The 26,266-nt window shown below is 45.5% G+C and overlaps 1 protein-coding gene across 1 annotated transcript in view; it reads left to right on the top strand.

Annotated features, from left to right (window-relative positions):
• OAT (ornithine aminotransferase) overlaps positions 1-23,749 on the top strand; it is a 50,174-nt gene extending 26,425 nt beyond the window's left edge. Inside the window, exons 4-12 of the mRNA XM_006867465.1 lie at positions 7,049-7,277; positions 9,788-10,012; positions 10,111-10,206; positions 12,361-12,488; positions 13,971-14,093; positions 15,942-16,070; positions 19,838-19,951; positions 21,339-21,483; positions 23,589-23,749. Coding sequence (XP_006867527.1) covers positions 7,049-7,277; positions 9,788-10,012; positions 10,111-10,206; positions 12,361-12,488; positions 13,971-14,093; positions 15,942-16,070; positions 19,838-19,951; positions 21,339-21,483; positions 23,589-23,749 — 1,350 coding nt within the window. The remainder of the gene's footprint in view (positions 1-7,048; positions 7,278-9,787; positions 10,013-10,110; positions 10,207-12,360; positions 12,489-13,970; positions 14,094-15,941; positions 16,071-19,837; positions 19,952-21,338; positions 21,484-23,588) is intronic.
• The last annotated feature ends 2,517 nt before the right edge of the window (positions 23,750-26,266 follow it).

Below are 26,266 nucleotides of genomic sequence, written 5' to 3'. Positions count from 1 at the left end.
GTGTTCTTCTCCCTTGAGGGTCTATTCTTGGACTGTAAGATTAACTATTTGTTATAAAACTTCTACCTTTACAGTTGTGATAGTCGCAATTAGCCATGGTAACAATTATTCACTATACAAAAGAAATCTTGAGAGTGAAATTGTGGATCTGAGAATATAAACATTTTAAGACTTTCTTTGTGGCTGTGTTTCTTTCCAGAAAGTGTAATCAATCAATAGGTAAAAATCAGTGTTTTATTGTTTGTTTAATTGGTCAAACCAAGCATTAATTCTTCCTGAGTAGAGGAGTCCTGGGGTAGTGCTGTAGGATAAAGTCAGCGGTTTGAACCCACCAACTGTTCCTTGGAAACCCTATATAGGGTCACTGTGAACAGACTGATTGGCAACAATACAGAATGAATTAGTATGGTGAAACAGAGAACCCTGACACACACCTTACTGATTTAAAACCACTCAGTGTCCCCTTGGTCTATTCAAATGACTGCCTCTTGGTTTATGTACAGGTTCCTCAAGAACACAAGGAAGTAGTCTGGAATTCCTGCTCTCTGCCATGTGATCCATAGTTTGACCTGATCCAACAGTTGAAAGTCTTCGCACAGTAAATAAAGAACAAGTCAACATCTTTTTGGTCTTCTCTGCTTTCAGCCAAGATCCATCTGACGTCAGCTGTGAGATCCCTCATTTCATTTCCTCTCCTGAATCTGGTGATGAACTGTTAGAGTCTTTTCTGAATTAGCTTCAGCAGAATTTGTCTTGTATGTGACAGTAATGATATTGTTAGATGATTTCCATATTCTGTGGGTCAGTCATGGATCTCTTCCAATTAGTTGGCCAAGTAGCTGTCCTCCAGATTTCTTGACGTAAGAGTGAGCACCTCCAGGTATGCATCAGTTTGTTTCAGTTTGTATTCCATCGGTTCCTGGAGCCTTGTTTTTTGCCAATACCGTCATGCCTCTAGACTTTCTCCTTCAGTACCATTGGCTCTTGATCATATGCTACCTCTTGAAATAGTTGATCATCTGTTTCTTTTTGGTGCAGTGATTCTGTATATTCCTTCCATCTTTTTTTTTTTTTCTTTCCTACATCATTCAATAATTTGCCCAGAGAATCCTTCAGTGTTGTAACCCAAGACTGGAATTTTTTCTTCAGTTCTTTCAATTTGAGAAATCCTGAGCATATTTTTCCCTTTTGGTTTTCTAACTCCAGGTTGCTGCACATTTCATTATAACAATTTGAAATTTTCTGTTCAGCTCTTCACTTCCTCGTTTCTTGCATTTGCTTTAGCATCTCTACATTGGAGAACAAGTTTCAGAGTCTCTCTGACATCCAGTGTGGTCTTTTCCTTCTTAATGACATTTTGCTTTCTCCCTATATAATGTTCTTGATGTTTTCCTACAGCTCGTGTGGTCTAATGCATCAGATCACTTCTTGAGATGGCTCTGAACTCAGGTGGGATATGTCGAGGTCTTATTTTGGCTCTCATGGACTTGTTTTAATTTTCTGCAGCTTGAACTTGCATATGAACAGTTGATGTTCTGTTCCACAGTTGGCCCCTAGCCTTGGTTGTTGTTGTGAAGTGCCGTCGAGTCGGTTCCAACCCATAGCGACCCTGTATAGGGTTTCCGAGGAGCAGCTGGCGAGCTTGAATCGCCGACCTTGCAGTTCAAATGTCTTTGAAGTCTGGCACATTAACCCACAGTAATGCCACCCCAGGCCTCCTAGCCTTGGTTGTTGTTGTTAAGTGCCTTCGAGTCGGTTCCGACCCATAGCAACCCTGTACAGGGTTTCCGAGGGTGTAAATCTTTACTGGAGTAGAAAGCCTCATCTTTCTCCCGCGGAGCGGCTGGTAGTTTCGAACCGCTGACCTTAAGGTTCGCAGCCCGATTTGTAACCACTACGCTACCAGAGCCTTGGTTAGGCTGGTGATACTGAGCTTTTTCCCATCTCTTCCCATTGTTGTTGTTAAGTGTTGCTGAGTAGGTTTCAACTCATAGTGACTTTGTATAGGGTTTCTAAGGAGTGGATGGTGAGTATGAACCACCGACCCTGGGGTTCAAACTGACCTTGCGATGCGTCACACCAGGACCACCATGTTGTTGTTAAGTGCTGTCCAGTCGGATCCAACTCACAGCGATCCTGTCTATAGTTTCCAAGGAGCAGCTGATAACTTTGAACTGCTGGCCTTGTGGTTTGCAGTCCAGCGCTGATCTTACAGCATCACACCAGGAGTCCAGAACTCCCATAGATGTAGTTAGTTTGATTTCTGTGTATTCCATCTGGTGAGGTCTAGGTGTATAGTTGCCATTTGTGTTGTGTAGAAAAGGTATTTGCAATGAATAAGTCATTGGTCTTGCAAGATTCTATTATATGATCTCCAGCATCATTTCTATCACTAAGGCCACATTTTCCAATCACTGATCCTTCTTTGTTTCCAACCTTTGCATTCTAATCACCAGTAATTATCAACACATCTTGATTGCATATTTGATGAGTTTCAGACTGAAGAAGTTGGTAGAATTCAGTGTCTTCATCTTTGGCTTTGGTGATGGGGTGTACATTTGGGTAATAGTGGTGTTAACTGGTCTTCCTTATAGGTGTGTGGATATTAGAAAAGGGAGTTAACACATGGGTCAGGATTGTAGGAGCAAACACTCCAGCTTTGTACAGGTGGCTCTGTTTGCGTCTGGCAGGGCTCTCCCACGTCAGGCTTAGCAGCTGCACTTGTTTGCAGATGCTGCCCTGGGCAGCAGGGACAGCAGCTCTTCTTACAGAAGGGGCGTCTGCACTCTTAGCACTTGCAGGAGCCACCATGGCTCAGCAGCAGCTGGGGTCCATTTCGAGAGAGGTGGGTGAGGTCGAAGACAGGTGACGAAGAGGATGCTAGAGTGGTGGAAACACGTACAATCCTCTTGACTTTGTCATTCCCAGCATAGCAAAACCCTATGATTGATTCAGAATGGCCAATACCAGTCCATTTCAGCCCACGAATGCCCAGGATATCGATCTTTATGCAGTCCATTTCAGTTTTGACAACTTCCAATTTTCCTAGATTATACTTCGTACATTCTGTGTTCTGGATGTTTACAGCTGTTTCTCCTCATTTTGAGTTGTGCCCCATCAGCAAATGAAAGCCCCCAAAGCTCTGCTCCATTCATTTAGTCATTGTCAGCTCTACTTTGAGGGGCTTATCTGACAGCATTCTGCAGCTGTTCATAAGGTTTTCAGCAACTAACCATTCAGCAGGAGGCCTTGTCTCCTCCTCGCTATTCTGTCTTAGTCTGGAAGCTCCACTGTAGTACGACCAACTGACAGGCCAGTGGTTGGTTCCCCTTATAGACCTAGCTTCTGTTTGACTGAAAATGAAGCCGTAGGGGTGAGTTCATTTTCCAACCTGAAGTGACGACTAAGGACCCCAGTCACCATGGGGTCCCACCAGTCTCTAGCTGACCAGTAAACTTGATCTTTCTTATGATTCTGAGGTTTGTTCCCTCCAGGACACCTAATGTATTCCCTTTCAGAGCAGTTAGTTGGTCATGGGAGCCGGGCACCATCTAAGTACTTCTGGTCTCAGGGTTGTGGAGACTGATATTCCCGTGGTCCATTAGTGCACCATGTGTCCAGTGTCTCCATGTGGCTTCAGTTTTTATCACTCTTCTTTCCTCCCTTCTTACTGAATAAGACCGAGTTGGACCTTAGATTCGCCTAACATCTCACGTTGCTTTTTGCTCCTTTGAGGTAGATTCAGTGAAAAATGTGTTTATATGTGCAGTTCTACATTGTATTTCAAGAGCTCTTCAACCATCAGAAGACTGTATCTGGATCTCAGATTAAAATCCTCATTCCAGTCTGAAGTGTGGGAAAAGCAGATAGTGGGTGAGTCTTTGGAAAACTGGAGTTCTGGATTTTGTTTTGTGTGTGAGCAGTCTGGAGCATGCTGGGTTTACTGGGTAGTGTCAAGTTGGAAGGGAAATAAGACCAGTGCCAAGTATAATGCTTTGCTAGTGTGGCAGCTCGGATCTAAAGTGTGAGGTACCACACTGCGTGGCTTCTCACTGATGGAATCTTTCTGAAACATGAATTGTCAATTTAAAATAAGTCTAGTCTGGAATAGTAAATGTGCTTGCTGCATGCTGCCAAGCTGATTCTGACTCAGTGCGACCCTGTATTTGACGCTGTAAATATTTACAGGAGCACAAAGCCTCATCTTTCTCCCACAGAGCATCTGGTGGATTTGAATTGTTGAACTTGTGGTTAGCAGCCCATCGCCTAACCCATCATGCTACCATAGCTCCTTAAATATATGCCTAGTTTTTAGCAATTTTCTACTAATCTTGAATATTTAAAAAAATTTTTTTATTTTAAAGCTTTTGTTGTGAATTGAGTGATAGTTCCCAGGGCAGATCATCAGTTTCAAACTCAACTAATCATATTTTGTTTCATTGCCACGATTCCGATTCCCTCCACGTGCTGTCGATTCACAGTGTTAATCATCTTTATTTCTTTTTTTGGGATGTACGCATTTTGCTCCTCCATCCCTCTGAGTCATTGCCTCTGCTGCCACCCCTTCTCTGGTTAGAATCTCATGTTCTGCTCATGCTCTTCCTAGATGAAAGATGGTTCTAGAATGAAAGATTAACTACTCCCCCTTATTGTTTCACATCGTCTACCTCTACAGTTGTGACAAATGCAGTTGGTCATGATAACAGTTGCTCACGACTGAATCTAAAGTGTCCTATCCCCATCCTGTCCTATCCCCTTTTACCAGCTCCATCTGGAGAAGAGGAAACATATTCAATGGGGTTGACTTATCTTTAATCCCTTCATGGCGGAATTGTTTTTGGCCTTGAATTTTTGCTCGAATCTATGCTTTTTAGTAATAGGAGGCATTTTGAATGAAATGGAAAATAATTTTTGAGGTTGTATGGATTTTGATGCAATTAGTGGGACATACATGTCTGATACTTGAGTTGGTGGAATGGCGTCCTTTTCTTTGGGTGCACACAATTATACAGCCTCCTCCCACATTCCCAAATGGCAGCACACGCTAATAGTAACAGCTTTCTATTACACTCCAGAGACAGTGTGTGTGTCCCACAAGTCATGAGAGGATTAAGCCTTTTTTCTACAGATGCAATTGCTGCACACTTTCTCCAGTTCTCTCTTATCTCTAGTTCCTTCCATAGCTCAGTCCTTATTGGATGGCTTAGGATACTAAGTGGTAAATGGTCTACAAACTGTGGTGTGAGACACTGGTGTGGAGGCCTCAGATACCCATCGTCCTCAGTAGATTCTGTAGGACAGAGTAGAACTGACCCCACGGGGCTTCAAGGCTGGAAATCTCCTTGGAAGCAGACTGCCCCACTTTTCTGTTAGCAGCTGAGCACTGTTTTCTATGTGAGTAAATGCTAGTTTGCTGTTATGCTCACATGCACGCAAATGAGGTAGTGTAACCTGATCTTTCCTCGTTCCTAATTAACTGTTTCTCTTTCAACAGTTGCTTTGACAGTGTAGATTTTTGCGGGGTGTATTCTAGAGACACAGCCTTGATAGCAGGATGGTTTCTTTTGACAGTTTCCTGTTTTCATCTTCGGTCTTTTTTTCTGTTGGTTTGATCACACTTCCTATAAATGTTCTTTCAGAGGTTATTATAAATTGCAAAATAGTTTCCTCCCTAGTGTTTTTGTGAAGTCCGGATGTGGCACTGGACTACTAACTACAAGGTTGGCTGTTCAAACCACCAGCTGCTCCTTGGAACCCGTAGACACGGCCACTATGAGTTGGAACCAACTTAACAACAGCAACAATTTTCTGCCTTTCACCTTTTTAGTGATACTTTTGACCAACAGATGTTGTTTTTGTGATTAAATATCAGATTTTTACTTTTGTAGTTTGTGTCTTTGGTGTTCGATTTAATAAGCCTTTTCCTAGCCCAGTAATGCACTCCCCCGAACACCTTTTTTTTGTATGATGGTCCCTATTATATTGCCGTGCACCGGTGGTAGAATTCTCACCTTCCACTCAGGCAGCCGGGGCATCATTCCCAGCTTGCATGCCGCTGTACTGAACAGGCTGCAGCAGAGTTTCCAGGCTCTAAGACGGACTGGGGAAAGGCCCGGTGATCTTCTGCTGAAAAATCAGCCAGTGAAATCCCTGTGGGTCACAACATCCAATCCCCTGGTGCATGGGGACTGGCTTGATGACTGTTGTCCTTTTTGTTAAGTGCGATGGAGTCAGTTCAGACTCATAGTGATCCTGTATAGGGCTTCCAAGGAGCAGCTGGTGGGTTTGAACTGCCAACCCTGTGGTTAGCAGTCCAGGGCTGCTCCTACTGAGCCATACCGGGACTCTGACTTGATGGTAATTAACGACAATTTTCTTTGTAGAAACCAGTTTCTTTCTTCATGCCCTCACCTGCTATACACAACCACAGAGGTGATAGAAAATTGTTCTCCCTCTGTCCCCGTGACTGTTCTCTGTAGATCCTCTTCTCCCAACTAGGGTCCCTGCCTCTGGCTTCTACCCTACAGACCCCTCCCCAACCCCCCCCCCTCTTTTTTTAAGTTGTGGAAATATATATCCAATGAAAAGTAGTTTGAACTACATGATATTGTTACGTCCTGGCATTGATAACATTTGTGAATGCTGCTTTAGTTTCCAACTGAAGATCAGACACCAGCTTGTTAGCCCCTGCCAGCCTTGTTCAACTACCCCAGAGTCAGCTCCACATAGTTTAAAAGTGTCTGTGTGTGTCTAGTTATAGTGATTTCATAACCAGTTAAGTGGCGTGGAAGGGTGGAAGTGAGAAGGCAAAGCCCCTTCTCCCCCATTGTCTCAGCACTTCACCTTAGCACCTCACACATTTTCCCACTGTGGTCCTTGTTAGTTTGGATTGTAAACATTTATATATTTGCTTCCCTTTTTGACTTCCAATCTAAACAAAAGCAGGTGTTAGTTCTCTCACAGATTCCTGGCAGGCACCCCACAAATATTTAAAGAGTCAGCATACATGGGGAAGATTCTCCTGACGGCGCCTCTTGTCTCTGGACAGATCTGCTTGCGTTCCCGCTGGACAGACATGCTGCTTTCCAAGCTCGCTCGTCTGCAGCCTGCCGCTGTGCTCCGCCGGGGAGTCCATTCTTCCGTGGCCTCTGCTGTGTCTGTTGCGGCTAAAAAAACAGTCCAAGGCCCTCCGTCCTCTGATTACATTTTTGAGCGGGAATCTAAATATGGCGCGCACAACTACCACCCTTTACCTGTCGCCCTGGAGAAAGGAAAAGGTACGCTTTATGTTAATCTAGGTTTCTCTGAGGTTTGTTTGGTAGCTTAAAATCTTTTGAACATTTGGATGCTTTTAGGGTTTTTTCGCCACATACTTTCTCAGATGGATTTGACATGTATGTTGTAGATGCAATGACTTCAACATTTGTTGAAATGAACTCATGGTTTTTGGTAGTGATGGATTTGTACCAGTAGGAAATTGAAGATGCATACGTTTTATGTCCTCCCAAAATGTGTGTTATAAAGCCTAACCTCTTGGCCTGCAGTTATAATCCCATTTAGGAAAGATTTTCTGTTATGGGGCAGGATGTGTAGTGTAGGGTGTGTCGTGAGTCAGTCCCTTGTTGCTGGGAAGTGTCCTCGATTCAGTTAGACTCATTGTGACCCTGTACAGGGTTTCTGAGGAGCAGCTGGTGAGTTTGAACCACAGACCTTGTGGTTTACAGTCCAGTGCTGATTCGACAGTGCCACATCACTTCCTTAAGAGTGAGAAAAGGAGCAGATTAGACAAGTGGAGACGGGGTAAGAGCAGATGGCAGAAGCTCAAACAGACCAGGACTTTCCTCCAGAGCAGACAGACCGTCTTCCTTTGGAGGTGGTGCCCTGAATGCTAACTTGGACGTCTAGCCCTTTCAACTCTGAGAAAATACATTTCTGTTTGTTAAATACCATTATGGTTGTTTTGTTTTAGCAACACTAGCTGACTAAGCCAGTAAGTCCTGCTGTGTCCCCATGCTTTCCTTTTTAAAATGTTGGCATGATTTTAACTTAAAAGTTACAATCAATAGGAGTACATAAACCTTCAACCACAAACATCCCCTGAAGTCTCAAAACAGTACTTCAGCGGAACAGCCAATCAGTTTTGCTTTTGAGCAGTGTGCGCTTGTAAGAACTATCAACGTGGACTCAAACTGACAACAGCAACTGGAAAGATGAGCCAGGCAGCTTGGGGGTGGGGTTGGGGGCTGTGAGTTTATGCTCACGGGGGAGGAACTGTCAGGAAAGGAGAAGGAAGCATGGCGCACAACTCGAAGGATGTCATCCATGTGGCTGAATTGTGCTTACAGAAACTGTCAGTTGGTGTAGGTTTTGCTGGGCATGCTCTCAACAGAACCCAAACACAAATACCCTAGGTAAGCGTGGCCGGCATTCGCACAGCCTGCCTTTTTTGTCCAGTCTGTCTTGACCTGTGAAATGTCGATTGTAGTGAAAGAACACTTCGATAGCTCCGGGGTCCAATGAAGTCACATATGCAACACTCTTTTACTTCACAAACTCGTCCTGTGTGTTTGTGCCTGGTTGCCTGGAATAGGTGTCTTGGTTCTCTGGTGCTGCGACAACAGAAACACCATAAGAGGGCAGCTTGAACAAACCAAAATTAGGAGGCTGGAAGTCCAAGTTCAGAGCCCCAGCTCCAGGGGTACTTCAGGCCTTTGTCTCTTTGTGGGCTCCGGGAAGAGGCCCTGGTCTCCCTTCAGCGTCTGCAGGCCCAGCATTCCTTGGGGATCTCCATGTGTCTGGGCATCTGTCTTTTGTCCATCTAGGAGCTGCACAGGGCAGGACCCCCAGGCCCAAAGGACACAGTCCACTCCCAGCTCTTCTTTCTTGGGGGTGTTGGGGCCCTCCACTGCTCAGTTGTCTTTCCTTTTGTCTCTTGTAAGAAAAAAGGAGTTGCAGGCGCACCCCTGAGCAACTTGCCTGGCTGCTCCCAGCAGGTCTTTTCACGGAGCTAATTTTATTGTGTTAGATCTTACCATGGACTGATTATTACTACTGTCAGAGCACAAGTCCAGTTTGCACGGTGCTGACTGGCCGAGTTCTGTGAGCTGGACAGCCAGTGGCCACAGAGTCTTGGTGTATTTTGATGAGAGAAGTGCGGAAGCGGCCAGCTCAATGCTGGTGTGGAGTACGTGGTACGTGGTACCAGCTAGGTGTTAGCGCCTGCTTTTACCAGCTACAGACAGCCTTTGTAGCTTTCTCTCATCTGTGCAACTGCTCTGCCTTAAATTCCAATTTTGGCTCCTTAATGTTAGAATTGGAGTCCTGGTGTGGCGCTGTGGGTTAATGCGCTGGACTGCAAAGTCAGTTTGAACCTCACAGTTGGTAGTTCAAGCTCATCAGATGCTCCTTGGAAACCCTATGCAGGGTCACTGAGTCGGAACCTACTCGATGGCACTTAACAATGTTAGAATTGGGTAAAGGTTTCACCCAGACTTTATACCCTTATCCTGTTCTCCTTGTTAAATATGCATTTTGAAGCTCAACAGATAGAGCAAAGTGTGTCATATTTGAACTGAAATGATCCTTAACCACAAATGTATGAGGGGGCTTCAAACAATTCGTGGAAAAAGTTCCAATATCTTTCAATTCCATTTTTCCATGAACTTTGTGAAGCCCCCCTCTGCTGAATGAGTCTGTGCAGGCACGTTGAGGACTTGTGAGCAGGTTCATTTGTAGACTCTCTGTAATCTGGTAGTTTTCTAGAATTCTTGTTTTTACTATGTTTTAGGTATTTATGTGTGGGACGTAGAAGGCAGAAAATATTTCGACTACCTGAGTGCTTACAGTGCTGTTAATCAAGGACATTGCCACCCTAAGATCGTGGATGCTCTGAAAAGCCAGGCCGACAAACTGACCCTAACCTCGCGGGCTTTCTACAACAATGTCCTTGGTGAATATGAGGAGTACGTAACAAAGCTTTTCAACTACCACAAAGTTCTTCCTATGAATACAGGTAAAGGCTGCCTTGTACTAGGTTAGGGAACTTAACTTCATCTTCCAAAAATGCAAAACGTTTTCCAAACCTGAATTTGTTTTCCCTCCTTTTGATAGGAGTGGAGGCAGGAGAGACAGCCTGCAAGCTTGCTCGGAGGTGGGGCTACACCGTCAAGGGCATCCCAAAATACAAAGCCAAGATTCTTTTTGCAGGTATGCGACATTAAGCAACGGAGCTGCTGGTGAGCATTGGGAAAGGCATTGTGCAGGTAACAGAAGGATGGGTGGTTTGAGCCCACCAGCTGCCCACCAACTGTGGGAGAACGATGAGGGTGTCCGCCTCCGCAGAAATCCACAGTCTCAGAAACCCTGTGGAGCAGTCTCTCTGTCCTACAGGGTCGACACTTGGTGCTGCCGTTGTAAAACCTCGTGCCTTTGTTGTGGTGGAGGTGGTGTGCCGTGGAGGCTGTTCCGACTCATAGCGAACTCTGTCCAGGGTTTCCGAGGCTGTAAATCTTTATGGGTGCAGAAAGTCTCAGCTTTCTCCTGTGGAATGGCTAGTAGTTTTGAACCGCTGACTTTGAGGTTAGCAGCCCAACTCATACCAGAGCTTCTTGCCTTTGTTGTAGGGCAATGTAATTGTCTCTTTAAAGCAAAGTGCCATTTTGCTGATTTTCATTGCTGCAGAGAGACTCCACGTTAGCCAAGGTACACAGGTGGTTTCACCTGAGTAGCAAGCAGCTGAAGAGTCCATGGGGTGGGGAGATGAGGGAAGGCCTTATACCTGCAGGCTGAGTGAGGCATGGAGGGGAAAGCTCTGTGGCCCAAGAGAGCAGACAGACTGATGGCCTGATGGATGCCCTTTTCTTCCATGAGCCTGAGCCAAGCCAGTGTGCTGTGACTTGTGGATGAGTAAGGCAGGAGTCCTGGGGTGGCTCTGAGGGTTAATGCGCTGGGCTGCAGAACCGGCTGCAATCACAAGGTCGGTGGTTCAGGCTTACCAGCCGCTCCTTAGAAACCCTGTTCAGGGTGCTTTGAGTTGGAACTGACTGGATAGTACTTAACAACAATAAGGCAGAAATGAGAGGTGAGAGGCTTCACAAGAATATTGTAAGCACAGAACTGGAAACCACAAGGCTGGCGGCTCAACCCTACCAGCAGTTCCTTGGGAGAACGGTGAGGCTTTCTGCTCTTGCTGTTGCAGTTGAATCAGTACCGACTTGTAGTGATCTTATGCACAACAGAACGAAACACTGCCCGGTCCTGTGCCAGCCTCCCAGTTGTTGATCTACCTGAACCCATTGCTGCTGCCAATGTGCCAGTCCATCTCATTGGGGGGGTCTTTGTCTTTATTGCTGAACCTCCACTTTAACAAGCATGATGTCCTTCTCCAGGGACTGGTCCCTCCTGATGTTATATCTGAAGTATGAGAGACGAAGTCTGGCTAGCCTGGCTTCTTAGGAACATTCTGACTGCTTCTTCCAACACATACTTGTTTGTTTTTTTGGCGGTACATGGTACTTTTAATATTTCCCTCCAACACTGTGACTCACATGCATCAATTCTTCTACGGTCCTTATTCATTGTCCAAATTTCGCATGCATATGAGGTCATTGAAAATACCATGGCTTAGGTCAGGCGCACCTTAGTCCTCAAGCAGACATCTTGGCTCTTGAACACTTTATAAAGAGGTCTTGTGCAGCAGATGTGCCTAATGCAATACATCATCTGATTTCTTGATTGCTGCTTCCATAAGTGTTGTGAGTTGTTCCTGCTCTTACAAAGATTTAAAGCCTCAGAAACCCTCCATAAGGTCACCATGAGTCAGAACCAACTCGACGGCCCCAGCAACAACAACAACAAAATGAAGTTAGTGGGTGGTCCTGTAGGAGAAGCACTGGGCTACTAACCACAAGGTTAGCAGTTCAAACCCACTAGCTGCTCTGTGGGAGGAAGATGAGGCTTTCTGCTCCTGTAAAGCTGCAGAGTCTTGAGAATCCCACACAGGGCCACTGTGAGTCCAAACTGACCCTGACCCCTAACACCAGTGACAGCAGCATGGAGGCCGTGGACAGTACCTCAGTACTGGGCACAGTAAGCTGCTGCTGACAGGCGGTGGGGAGATGGGTGAGCCTGTGGTCCTCATCCTCATGGGGTATTGCCATCCTTAGACACCTGTGGGACACATCGTGCCTTCCTACATGTCCCACCTCTGGGGTTTGGTGGGAAATGCCATTGGACCGTGCCTTCTCCACCATGATGTTCACAGAGGAGAACTCGATTTGTCTTTGGAGAATGAGCAGGGGACAGTGCTTACTCAAATAGTTTGGAAATTGGTTGGTAATCAGTGTTGGTCTTTTGCTCTAGCTGGAAACTTTTGGGGTAGAACACTGTCTGCCATCTCCAGCTCCACGGACCCCACCAGTTACGATGGCTTTGGACCATTTATGCCAGGTTTTGAAATCATTCCCTACAACGACCTCCCTGCACTTGAGGTACTTCATGTTGTGTGTGTTTTGGGGTATCGTTGGCTCGCTTCTGACACGCAGGGTTTCCGAGTCGGAAATCTTTAAAGGCTCAGATCAGCAGAATTTTCTCCTGTGCAGCTGCTGGCTAGGTTCGAACCTCAACCTTTGGGTTAGCCAAGCGCTGGCCAGTGCATCACCAGGGCTCCCTCATTGAGCACACATTCTGTGACTGTAGTGAAGTTTTTTGTCTACAGTTTGACTATGGTTTCAGGCCTATGTTCTGTACCGGTCAATTTCCAACACAAGATTTAATCTTTACAACCAGCCGACCACTTGATTTGTGTCCTTCCTGACAGTTAACTTGGATGTTGCCCGTGTTGGGATGACATTGCTAGATAAAATGACTCCGTTTCCAGCTAATTTTTTAACATTATGAAGTAGGAGACTTTTGTAAAATGCAGACTCATTTGAAATGGATTTAAAAGTTCTACTGTGGGTTTTTAAGGAGCTCTGATAGTGTAGTGGTTATGAGTCTGGCTGCTAACCTCAAGGTCAATAGTTTGAAGTTGCCAGCAGTTCTGCGGGAGAAAGATGAGGCTGTGTGCTCTCTTAAAAGATTTATAGCCTCGGAAACGCTATGCAGGCTCGCTATGAGTCGGAACCGACTCTACGGGATATAACCACCACCACCACCAAACTCGGCTTTACTGACAATGAGTTTATGTATTAGAAAACATAGAACACAGTGGCTTAAAGCTGAAGTTTTTGGGGCTTCTGGTAATTAAATGTTCATCACGGAGCTTCAAAAAGTTTATGGAGAAATTGTAAAGGTAGAAGTTTTGTAACAAAAACGGTGGAGTAGTTAATCTTACAGTCCAGAAACAGAGGACCCTAGTGCCATCAAGGGAGAAGAGCACAAGTGGAATACAGGACCTTATCCAGAGAAGCAGCGACACCAGAGATGGAGGCAGAGATGGGGACATGGAGAGATAGAGCAGCTGAGGACTCTAGATTCATGGGAAGAGAAGGACTGAGAGCTGGCAGCCAGGAGGCAGACTTGCAAAATGTGCCCTTGGGTGGTGTAAATTATTATGTGCCTAAGTGTTTGAAAAAAAAAACCAAAAAGAGCTAAAATGCATAGAGAGAAATACTGTTAACTGATGGCACTTGGAGGGGATTATAATCATTGTAATGAAACAAAGTATATGATTTGTTGAATATAAAACTGATGATCTGCCCTGTAAACTTGCAATCAATTCACAATAAAAACTTAAACAAAAAAAAAATGTATATGGAGAAATTCCATTATCTTTTTATTTTATTTCCCCCATGAACTTTCTGAAGCCGCCTCCTCCTAGTGAAGTCTGAATGTTTAAGTTAGCAGGAAAACTTGTTTTTTTTTCCCAACATGGTGCTAGTACAGCTTAGGATTTCCGGTTTGCAAGCGCGGTTGAAGGGAGGTTGTTAAAACGTATCCTCTTTTTCTTTTCTCCCCGTACTGTTCTGTAGCGCGCTCTTCAGGACCCAACAGTTGCTGCGTTCATGGTGGAACCCATTCAGGGCGAAGCTGGTGTTGTTGTTCCTGACCCAGGATACCTCACGGGCGTGCGAGATCTCTGCACGCAGCACCAGGTCCCTCATGATGACCCGTAGGGATCCCTTACCCCAGGCCAGCCTGCCTCTAAGTTTTGGCTGAACATCTCCTTTCCAGCAGGGGGAGACTTCATCTTAGTAGCTGCAGAGTGTTCTTGTGCTCAGTGTCAGCTACCTGCACAGCCCCTGAAATCTGACTGGCCTCTCAACACCAGCACGGCCCTGACCTTCTCTCATTCTTAATCTTATCCACAGTCCAGGTCTTTCTAGAGCCCTTTGTTGTAACCTCTGCTCTAAAATGTCATCTCTTGACCCTTGCCCCAACATCGCTAGGTTCTGGTGAGTCGAGTCTGACTCCAGTAGCAACCTTGCATAACAGAGAGAAGTAAGTGCCCCACGGGTTTCCTAGGCTGTCATCTTTATATGGAAGTAAATGGCCACATTTTTTCCCCACAGAGCACCAGTCTTTTGGTTAGCAGCCAAGCGCTTAATTGCTCTTCCTTCTGGGTTCATTCAAGCTAATATTTGTCTGTTTTATTTGCCACCGGACAGTCCCTCTCACACAAACCAAACACCCAAACCCACTGCCATGTAGTTAACCTGGACTCCCAGCCACCCTAGAGGGCGGCAGATCTTTACAGAAGCAGCCAGCCTCATCTTTCTCCCAGGGAGTGGCCGGTGCATGTGAACCACCCACAACTGTTGGTCAGCCGTCCACTGGTTCATCCTTGGTGTCACCAAGAGTTCCTCCCCCTCTCACATAACCAAAGCCCCTCCTCTCCCCCCACTGCCATCAAAAGTCAATTCGGACGCAGAATGACCGTATTTGGGGTTTCTGAGACTGTAAATTGTTAGAGGAGAAGACAGCTTCATGTTTCTCCTGCACAGCAACTTGTGGGCTTGAACCGCCAACCTAGTGGTCAGCAGTCCAGTGCTGATCCTACAGTGCTATCAGGGTTCCTGTCTGTCTCACACAGTAACTGTTTAATACATGTTTGTAGAATAAGCAGATGCATTGTTTCCAGAGAGGAATTGTAGGATATCCCTGGGTTATGAAGGACATCTGGATTTGTAGGTAAGCAAGAACGTGCCCCTGGCTCTTATTTAGATTTAGTGCAAGAAGGAATCTCTGGTGGGACCATGGTTAAACCTCTTGATGGCCCTCCAAAAGCTCGGCGGTTTGAACCCACCAGTTCCTCCGCAGAAGAAAGATGAGGCGGTCTGTTTCCAGAAAGATTCACGGCCTTGGAAATCGTGTGGGGCTTCGACTCTGTCCTTAGGGTCACTTAGTCAGAGCTGACTTGATGGCAGTGGCCTTAGGGCTGTGGTCAGTGGAGGAAAAGGCGCTCGTGCAGCAAGTGAAGGTGATCGTGATGAAGCATTTCCTGTGAGCTGGGAGGGGTTCACTATTTCAAAACGGAAGCTCATTTCTGTAACATTAAAGAGGAAGTAGGAGAAGGAGCTCTGGTAGCCAGCGTAGTGGTAACGAATCAGGCTGTGAACCATGAGGTCAGCGGTTCGAAACTGTTCGTGGGAGAAAGATGAGGCTTTCTGCTCCTGTAAAGGTTTATAGCCTCGGAAACCCTTTACAGGGTCACTGTGGGTCAGAACCGACTCCACAGCACACAGCAGCCAGCAGGAGTTAGGCCTTCATTACGGGGGACTACCCGTACATCCAGATGGCCCCCTTCCCAACCCACTGTGGAAGGACAGTGGGAGCCATCTGAGCAGAAAGTGACCCGCCCTGTAAATAATTGGTGTGTCCTTAACACATTTCCCCAACTCTGAGGGCACATGTGGAATTACAAATGAGCAGGAGAAGCGTGTGAGACAGAAGGATCTTTGCCGTGGAAGGAGAACTAAGGCCTTGGTGCTGTCTGCCCACAGGTTCTCTTCATTGCTGATGAGATACAGACGGGACTGGCCCGCACGGGCCGATGGCTGGCTGTTGATCATGAAGACGTGAGGCCTGATGTCGTCCTCCTTGGCAAGGCCCTTTCTGGGGGCTTGTACCCGGTAAGTTGGATGTTCACCGTGTCTTGTTGCACACTCTTCAAGTACTTTTTTGCGCTGAGAAAAGCTTCTGTTGGTTTGATATTTCTTGTGTACTGTTGAGTCAGTTCCAACTCAGACCCTGCGTAGGGTTTGTGAGGAGTGCTAGTGGGTTTGAACCGCCAACCTTGTGGTTAGCAGTCCAGTGCTGATCTTCCTTGTTATTGTGGTTTTTACGAGCCATCAAGTCAGTTCCGACCCATGGCTTTCAAGGAGTGGCTGGTAACCTTGAACTGCTGACCTTGTGGTTCAAACCAGCCTTGCTGTCGAGTGCTTTTCCTACAGCGTCACACCAGTACTCTTGTTATATCTTCTTCTTGTTACGTGCCGTCAAGTCAGTTCCGACCCATAGCAAGCCTGCGTAGCGTTTCCGAGGAGCGGCTGGTGGGTTTGTACCACTGACCTGAGGTTAGCAGTCCATGCTGACCCTGCAGCGCCACACCTGTTACTTTTGTGTGTCTGTGTATGCTTTCATACAGTTTCATCCTGTTTCAGTGTCATAGACCTGAATGGAATGAACAATGTTAATTGTTTTCTACCATACAGAAAGCTGTGTCAGCTTTTCAAAAATTGAGACAAACTTTATTTTGAGAACAAGAGAACACTTTTAATGACATGTACTGAACCTGAGTGTCTGCACATGTCATTCATATGCATATCACAGAAAATGAACTTTGACAACTTGCAAAACTCTTGTTTTCCTGTACTTGATTGAATAAGAGAACCTTCACATTGATTTCTGTTTCATGGAACATGTTGGCAATATCCCTGTTACTGGCAACAAATACACACTTGACTTTCATAATGTGCTAAAACATTTTAGCTTCATCTATTTGGGTACAGTTTGTCCCATTCAGGTATGTAAAAGGTAATTAGTGGTGGTTGTTGTTATGAAGTGCCATCGAGTTAGTTCCGACCCATAGCAACCCTGTATAGGCTTTCTTAGGAGCAGCTGGTGAGCTTGAACTGCTGACCTTGCAGCTCAGATGGCTTTGCAGTCTGGTGCATTAACCCACAGCGCCACACCGCAATTAGTACACTATGTAAAACAATGGATGGGCGATACCCATGCTCTCACTAAAATGGGCTGTTGTTCATTTGAGTAGATGAAATCACAATAGTTGTAAACATTAGAAAAGTACACATGTATGACAAAAGGGGAAATGTTACAAATGTTTGCTGTGGATGAGAAAACAAGTGGCTGTTTCTGGTTTCCATGTTGTTATCTTCAATACTTTGTAGTGTGAACATGGGTATGTTCTTTATACATTCTGTGAAGGAGAAAAACAGTCCTTAGTTGCTTTCGTTCAAATACATGAATATAGGCATTTGACACCTTTTCAGATACTTGTATTACAAAACTGGGAATGAACCTTAAAAGTTTCATCAATGAGAAAAGAATATACAATTGTATCTGGTTGACGTACATGAATTAAAATGTTTTAAATATCATCAAGTACACTTTGTATTTCAAGGACAGAAAGCTAATAAAAACTCTTTCACATACTGTCATCAGAAACACCATGAATGCTACGTTAGAAAACAATGTTCCCATTACAGAACATGAAGTATATAAATGTAAAGTACCATTTGAAAGAAGTTGAACGTTTCCAATCCATCATGCATTTAAGATAATACCTTCAGAAAGAATATTTTGCCCAATCAAGGTATGCTGTGTGTTACAAGGGTTGCTGTTAAGTGCCGTGGAGTCGGTTCCTACCTACAGTAGCCCTGTACTTGAGTTTCTGAGAAACGGCTGGTCAGCGTGAACTGCCAATCTTGAGGTTCAAACTGATGTTTCAGTCCAGCGCATTCAGTCCACAGTGCCACACCAGGACTCCACAAAGAATGGAAGGGTCCCCACATAATTGAGACTACAAAGCCCATGTATAGTATACAGGTGTCCACATAGGTGATTTCAAAATTACTTTACATGATTTCCAGCTACTCAAGGACGCAATTATGTCCACTTGAATTTGAGAACTTGTACTTGGCTTGTTCCCGGAACAGATTTGGCACTTGTCAGCTGTAACCCAGTGTGAACTGTCATAAAGTATAAAATTGCTCTGTCTAGAAATTCAGGAGAAATGCCATTGTCTTCTCACTCTTAGCAAGCGCTGAGAAATCCTGAGTTTTGTTACACAGTGTTTGCTTTCACTGCATTTATCTGAATGGAATTAACAAAGTGCTTGCTGTTTTCCACCACACAGAAAGCTTTGCGAACGTTCCAAAACACGTAACACAAACTGTAGTTTGAGAACATCACAGACGGAATTGTTCTGGTGTGGTATTGTAAGATAAGCACAGGACTGCTAACCAGAAGGCTGGGGGTTCAAACACACCAACCACTCCTGAAACGGAACTGAATTGCGACGCTCCACAGATTCTCTCACTCACAGATTGTAGGAAGCATCGCCTCCTTGTCATACAAATTGAACTTGGATCTGTGTGACAATTGAAGTTTGTCACACACAAAAAAACCCTCTGCTTTCCTGTACTTGAATAAGAGAAGCTTCATGTTGATTTCTAGTCCACAGGAGGTATTTTCTTTCTTTCTTTTTTTTTTTTTTTGGTTTTTATTGTGAATTGAGTGAAGGTTTATAGACAAGATCATCAGCTTTACACGCAACACATCATACACTTTGTTTTGTCTTATTGAATACCATCCCCTTCCTGTAACAACGGTTACCCTGCTCCCTCCCTGTGGTTCCTGTTTGCATTCCACCCACATTCCTAACCCTTCTCAGCTTTGTGATTGACCATTCCATAGTGAGCATACCTTGTTCTCCTTGGCTGAAAATTGGGCCACAAGGGTGAGTTCCTTTCCAGACCTGAAGGGTGGTTCGGGGCCATCTTCAGGTTCTTCTAGTCTCTTTCTGACCAGTAAGCCCGTCTTTTATTTTTTTAAATTATTAAATTACTTAGGGTTTTGTTTTGCATTTTCTCCCACTAGCCGGGATCCTGTAACATGATCCCCCTTCAGGGCAGTTGGTAGTGGTGGGCCAGGCACCATCTAGTTGTTTGGTCTCAGAGTGGTGGATGCATTCTACATAGCTCACCTGGGATATCTGTGATGAAAACATTACATGGGACACTCACTGAAACAACGAAGTCCGTGTTGACAGAGAATGGTGTCTGCTCTTGCTTTGGCATAAGACTCGGGTGGGAAATTTTTATTTTATTCTCTAGACTTTTCTCCTAGGATCCTGGTGATATTACTAACACTTTAAAACCAGGAATACGGAACACGGACGTTGAAAAAAATTAACGGTCTGTTGTTGTTCTTGTCTTGGTTGGGATATTCTGGGGCAGTAATTGGAAATGGATGAAAGGACTGCAGTGGAGCCCGTTTTGCTGAAGGGACTGATGACGGGTTTGAAGAGAGTGCTTCTCATCGTCTGCTGAGCTGTGACAGCGTTTGAGCTCTGGGTTGTGGGTGTGAGTTCTGCATAGAAACAAACTTCCATCCATCTTGTTCCAACATTGGATCATTCTGCGACATCTTGGGTCTGATGTACAGAGATAGTCTCTAAAGTCCATTTTCCCAGGAGCCTTTTGAAGCCCCTTTGCATTTGTAAGGTGTCGGGGCTAACTAAGGTGGCAGAAATACAGCGTTCATCTCTTGGCGTTTTGTGTCACATTTAATACCTGTTTTGTAAATGTGTGCCAAGGTGCACCCCAGAGAAGGGCACGGTAGGAGTGGTTACTCAGCGCTGTCTTGTGTCCCCTAGGTCTCTGCAGTGCTGTGTGATGACCACGTGATGCTCACCATCAAGCCTGGGGAACACGGCTCAACCTACGGTGGGAACCCCCTGGGTTGCCGAGTGGCCATCTCTGCCCTCGAGGTAAACGCACTGGGTGGCCCAAGCCACACAACACCCATTGTATGTAATTCAGAGTTTGATAGGCTTGCCCAACCCGAGACACAGAGCAACATTATTTAGAGGAGAGTCAGGGTTTGAGACCTTGGCTGTCGTTAGGTGCCTTAACTTGTTTTTGACTCCTGTTGTAACCTCAGATAACAGATTGTTGGTAAGTACCGTGGAGTCGGGGAGTCGGGGAGTCGCTTCCGACTCATAGTGACCCTGCACAGGGTTTCTGAGTCTACAAATCTTTATGGGAGCAGAAAGCCTCATCTTTCTCCCATAAAACAGCTGGTAGTTTTGGACTGCTGACCTTGAGGTTAGCAGCCCGATTGGTAACCATTATGCTAGAGATTACAGCCAGGAAAACCCCACCCCCACCTGCGGTTTGCATCTTTCCTGAGGTGAGTTTGCACTGCCGACCTCAGGCTAGATTTTCTCCCAGGGTTTCCTGAATTTGCAGTTGTCTGGGACTTGGAGATGTCACACTGGGATCTAGTCTGACACGCCTCTTGTTTAGCAAGCTTGGCATTCTATCCCCTCTTCTCTCTTCCCCCAGGGGAAGATTTCAGATGCTTTTAGCATTATCTCATCTATGACCACCAGGGTTGTACAGTGGTTATATAATCTCTGAGGATGGACTTTCTTAGAAAGAAACATCAAAGGGAATTCCCTTGTAGTTGAACAATTTAGTTCCTTGATTTATTCAACGAGTAAGATAACATATCCATTGCATTAAACAAATTCGAATGCTCTTATTTTGCCATGAAATTAGATGGATTTATGATTAAGCAGGGCTCTGTATGAAATACAAACTTTGGGACATCCACAGTAGAATAAAATGGAGTAAATGCTACATGCAGTTAAAGAGGAACACTGTATCTATGTGCTGTTAAAGAGTAACACTGTATGTACAGTTAAAGAGTAACACTGTATCTATGTGCTGTTAAAGAATAACACTGTACACATAGTTGAAGAGTAACACTGTATGTACAGTTAAAGAGTAACACTGTATCTATGCACAGTTAAAGAGTAGTAGTGTATGTATGCATGGGTAACATGACTGAGCCTGGAGGACACAATGCTGAGTGAGACAAGACAGTCACAAAGGTTGACAAGGATTGCATGTGACCACTGTTAGCCAGAAGCAGGGTTTTCACATGAAAACATTCTTTGATGGTTACTAGAAGTAGGGGGTGGGGGGAGGGGGGTTAAAAAAAAAAAAAAACCGCCCTTGAAAACTAGGAAGTAAAGCAACTCCAGTCTTCATTGGATGATATTCTTCCTCTATTTCTAGTTCATGGTCCCCTCCAAGGAGCAACAAAAAAGGGGCCCGTTGAACTTGTGTGTGATTTCTATTTCAACATAGGTCCTGGAAGAAGAAAACTTGGCTGAAAATGCCGACAAAATGGGTACTCTGTTGAGACACGAGCTTATGAAGCTACCGTCTGACGTTGTCACAGCTGTGAGGGGAAAAGGATTATTGAACGCTATTGTCATTAAAGAGACCAAAGGTATGGAAACAGTTTAACTGCAGAGCAAAAATGAATCCAGTATTTTAAATGGGCTGTCAGCTTCCACTGTGTGAAACTGTTGATTGACCTTCTTTTGTCCTTGAGGCAAAGTATTATCTGGTATTTATTATATTAATAGTTTCAAAAATCCACCTCTTTCCTACACAGAGGTGCTGCAGAAATGGCGTGGAGATGTTTTCCTCCGTAAATTCATGAGGTAGGGAGGTGAATCAAGATGGTTTCTGTTAGGCAGACATCAGACATGCCGCTTTCCCTCCCATAACACACTCTATTTCTCTGCTGGGTTTGATAATTCACAGAACTCACAGGCCAGACTCATAGTAACGGGGTTGGTTAATTAGGGAAGTGTAACAGGTTACAATTCAGGGTCAGGAACAACTCGGGATATAGCTCTTTTGTCAGGACATCCTCTCCTTGGCCCTCAGCCTCTTGGGTCACTTGGACCTTTTGGGTCTCTTGGGCTAGCCTGGCCTCTGCCTCTTCAGGCTAGTGTTACAAAGCTCCCGGGAGGCAGTCCGCTCCTGCAGTAAGCCTCAGCCTGAAGGTCCTCAGCTCTCGGATGCTTCTGGCTGACTTGGGTGTTTCTGATGCCACAGCTCTTTCGCTGATTCCTGGGTCTTGGATGTTCTCAGGGCAACGACCCTGGGTCCAAAGGATGAGCTCCATTCCTGTCTCCTCGTTTTGGTGGTAGTGAGGGCCCCTCACTCTGTTTCTGCCTCTAGGGTGGCTCATTTTAAGCCTAGCAGGATGGCAAAACTGATGAGTCCCTTCTTTAGGGTTCGGTACATGTTAGCTGCATTATCGGCAAGCTGTCCAATTCCCTTGGTGGGCTGTAAGCACCTTATTTGCATAGTCTCACCCCATGACTTTGTGGGACCACAAGACCATGCACCCACTGCAGGCACGTTTGAATTAATTTTTGTGTTTTTGTTTTTGTCAGCCATTTGTTATTCTGCTTGGAGAACTCGCCTTGTTTTTTTTTGTCAGTCTAGAGTGCTTTTTTGAAAAACTCCTCCTTTGCTATCCGCCCCCCCCCCCCCACACACACACACTTTAAGGCTTGCTCTGTCAGAAGAGGAAGAAGGAGCAGGTAGCGATGCTGATACAAATGCTGCCGCTGATGCCGATGCGTTCGGGCCTCCTCTGTAGTGTCATGAAGGGACTTGACTGAGCTTGAAAAGCAGTGACTTTAACCTTGACTGCACTTTAGAATCACCTGGGGAGCGTCTAAAAATGAATCAAATACCTGGCCTGACCCCAGAGACTTTGATTGGACAGGGCGGGGTGGGGCGCTGGCCTTGGCATTCCTGATAGCTCTCGGTGATTCTCAGGGGTTCAGCCTGGGATGGAATCACTCTGCATATGAGAGAGTCTGTCCAATTTAGGCATATGTTGGGTTCACCATGGCTTGAGGGGGCTCATTTTCTATCAGTTAGCATCTGCATTGTACCCACATCCTTTTTGTATTGATACCTCATAGTGTGATTAATACAGTGTCGTGGTGGTGTGCCGTGGAGTCAGTTCCAACTCATAACCACCCTGCATAGTGTTTCCGAGGCTGTAAATCTTATGGGAGCAGAAAGCCTCATTGTTCTTCCATGGAGCTACTGGTGGATTCAAACTGCTGAGCTTGCAGTTAGCAGCCCAGCTGGGAATCCGCTATACTGTCAGCGCTCCTTAATAGCATCTTAGCACATGCGTTTTCTTTTCTTTTTTTTACGTTTATGAAAAACCATTCAGTATCCCTGATAGGTCTGATCCTTCCATTTACACACATTAGATAGGTGCTTGCCGGAAATTTGGAACAGACTTTCATTTTTAGGATGAAGAGCAAAGGCAAGCATGCAGTTGAAAGCTGCCTTTTTGGAGCAGGTACCTGAGGATTCCGCTTTATCCGACTGCACTCTCATCGTTAAGTGCTGTTGAGCCGGTTCCGACTCACAGCGACCTTGTATAGGGTTTCTGAGGAGTGGTTGGTGGGTTAGCATTCCAGTGTGTATTCTACAGCGCCACATTCTGTCCACGCATGTGTCTCAAGGGGACGTTTGGTCCAGTGCATCACATCGGACTCTTTTTCCCTCTAGATTACGATGCTTGGAAAGTGTGCCTCCGACTTCGAGACAATGGGCTGCTGGCCAAGCCAACCCACGGTGACATCATCAGACTGGCTCCACCGCTGGTCATCAAGGAGGATGAGATTCGTGAGTCTGTGGAGATCATTCACAAGACCATCTTGTCTTTCTGAGAGTCGCCAGCGGGCAGGGTTCCTGCGTGATCCCTGGGGTCCTGTGAAGACTGCTCTGCTTGCAGGCACATTCCATTCCCACGTGTCTCCAGGGACTTTTTTTACTTCACTTCAGCAGATACAGTAGAACGAAAGCTGTGGACCTGCGGCTCGCTGTGTGCACCGTAACTAAGAACGTAGCGGCTTCTGCCTCTGGTTAAGTGTCTTCCTTCTGTGTGTGTGTACTTTCTAACGTGCCACGTATCCATCACACAGTCTGTTTATCTTTACGTATCATTTCCACGTTTGTACGGTTCCTTTGCTGGTATGAGTGTTTTCTATTTGAAAAAGTTACTTCTGTGGCGATACAGGGAGGATTAGCTGAAGAGACAAGATTTCAATAAGCCTCACTTGACGTTGAATGACTCATTATTTTGAATCACGAAAGAATGTGTAGCATCTCCAAATTACTTTCGGTTTGATTATAATTTGTGAAAACAACAAAACACCTGTTTCCGAAGTGTCTTTAAATCGACAATAAAGCCTTGATTGAACGTGTGTGTTCATTTTGCCATCAGGGCTCCATGACATTAGGGGTTTCAGTGAATTGACTTAAACTCTTTGGGAATTCTTAGCTTGCTTTGACCTCTATGTTTTCTCCGAGAGTATTTTGGTGGTGGTGGTTGCATGCTGTGGGGTGGAAAGCCTCATTTTTCTCCTGAGGTGCAGCTGGTGGATTCAAACTCCTGACCTTGTGGTTAGCAGCCCAGTGCATACCCCACCACACCACCAGGGCTCCTTTAGATCGCTATCGTAATTTGCATTGTAGTTTCATCTCGTAGGAGGTACCCATTGAGCGCCTTTCCACTTTTCTCTTTAAATAAACTTATGTCCACCTCCCGTGTCTAACTTGGCACAATCCAGTGAGTTTTCGAGGCGTAAATCTGGACATGTTGGATTGATGTCAAACAGCATGAACTTTACCCTTTGGCTGTCTATAACACAACATGAGACAGTTCAACTTTCCATTTTCGTAGTTGCGATCTCATGGCTGTTGAGATGAGATGAGAGCTGCACCCCTGGCAGTGTGGGAGTTGGGGCTTTGGTTTCCTGAGTGGTTTTCTGCCACTTAACGATGTCCGTGGGTACAGGAAGGTGTGCACCCAGCAATTGCATACAGGCAGTCCCCGAGTTTCAAATGTCAGACTACATGTTAGCAAATCTGCCTGCGCTTAAAACAAGCCCTCCTCACAACACGGTCTCCATCACCTTCACTGGCTGTGTGGACACCTTTTGAATCATTGAGATGTCTTGGGCCTTTTTTTTTTTTTAATGTTTTATTGTGAATTATGTGATAGTTTACATGGGAGAATATTAGTTTTACATTCATCCTGTTGTGTATCATTTCATTGCCATGGTTACAATCCCCTCCATGCATCAACAACCCCCAGTCATCAGCACACAGTTGGGCCTTTTCTTGCACTAAAGCACACTGAGAACGGTGTGCACCTGCTGGGGTTTCCTTCAAGCCCAGCTTCCACCCTGCGGCACATTCCTAGAAGGAGACTGGTGTGGTTTGCAGGTTTCCTGCTTCTCAATGCAGCCTGGATGTTACAGACACCTGGGTGCTCCACTGCAAATCATTGACGTCGCAGTTTCTGCGAGTGAGGCTGGCACCCGGACTGGGGGCTCCTTGCTGGAAGTTGAGGTGTGGTCAGGGTGGCCAGCCCTGCCAAGTAGGTTTGAGTGAACTGTAGATTCACTCAATTGGGCCACGTGTACAGCTGGTGCTGGAAACTGCTCTCTGGCGCCCCTTGCAGGCCACACTCCCTGCTTGGCATAGTCTATGGCCACGTCTGATTGCTATTGGTTGACACCAAGGATCCACTGGGAACAAGGCAGATGTCATCCTTGGCCTCATGGGACTTTGAATTTGGAGTGTTTATTTGGAAGCTGTTTCAGTATCAGTTCGATGCCAGGCACTTGGTTAGCTCTGGAGGAGAAATAAAGTGTTGGGTGTCGTCAAGCCGACTATTCGACCCCGTGAAATGCTGCCGGTCCTCAGGTGTTGCTGCTTGACTCCGTTGTCATAGCCACTATGCCAGTCCAGCTCACTGAGTGTCTTCCTCTTTTTCGATGACCCCTCTACCCAGCATTATGTCCTCCTCCAGGGACTAGCCCTTCCTGATCACATGTCCAAAGTACATCTAAGAAAACAGCATTTATTAAACATTAAGTGCCAGGCATTGTTACTGCATTAAATGTCACTATAATAATGTGATGGTGCCCATTTTCCAGATGAGAAGATCAAGGCTTATAGAGGCAAAGAAACTTGCTTTAGGTCTTTGAAATTGTAAGTGGTGGAGCCCAGGAGTGGAGGAAGGGGTGTGGAGTGTGGTGTGTGTGTGTATGTGTGTGTGTGTAGGTGGAGCTACTTTTGTCCAGGAGACTGACTGAGACAGACTGGGTATTTGTGTTAAAGCATTTCAGTTAATTTCTAACTTAGGGGATGTCGATAAGTACTGTTGAGTCAGTTCC

This window comes from Chrysochloris asiatica, unplaced genomic scaffold, assembly GCF_000296735.1.
Source record: "Chrysochloris asiatica unplaced genomic scaffold, ChrAsi1.0 scaffold00105, whole genome shotgun sequence".
NCBI classification, from domain to species: domain Eukaryota; kingdom Metazoa; phylum Chordata; class Mammalia; order Afrosoricida; family Chrysochloridae; genus Chrysochloris; species Chrysochloris asiatica.
Note: the sequence above shows the minus strand (reverse complement) of the source record. Positions and strands in the feature narration are given on the sequence as shown.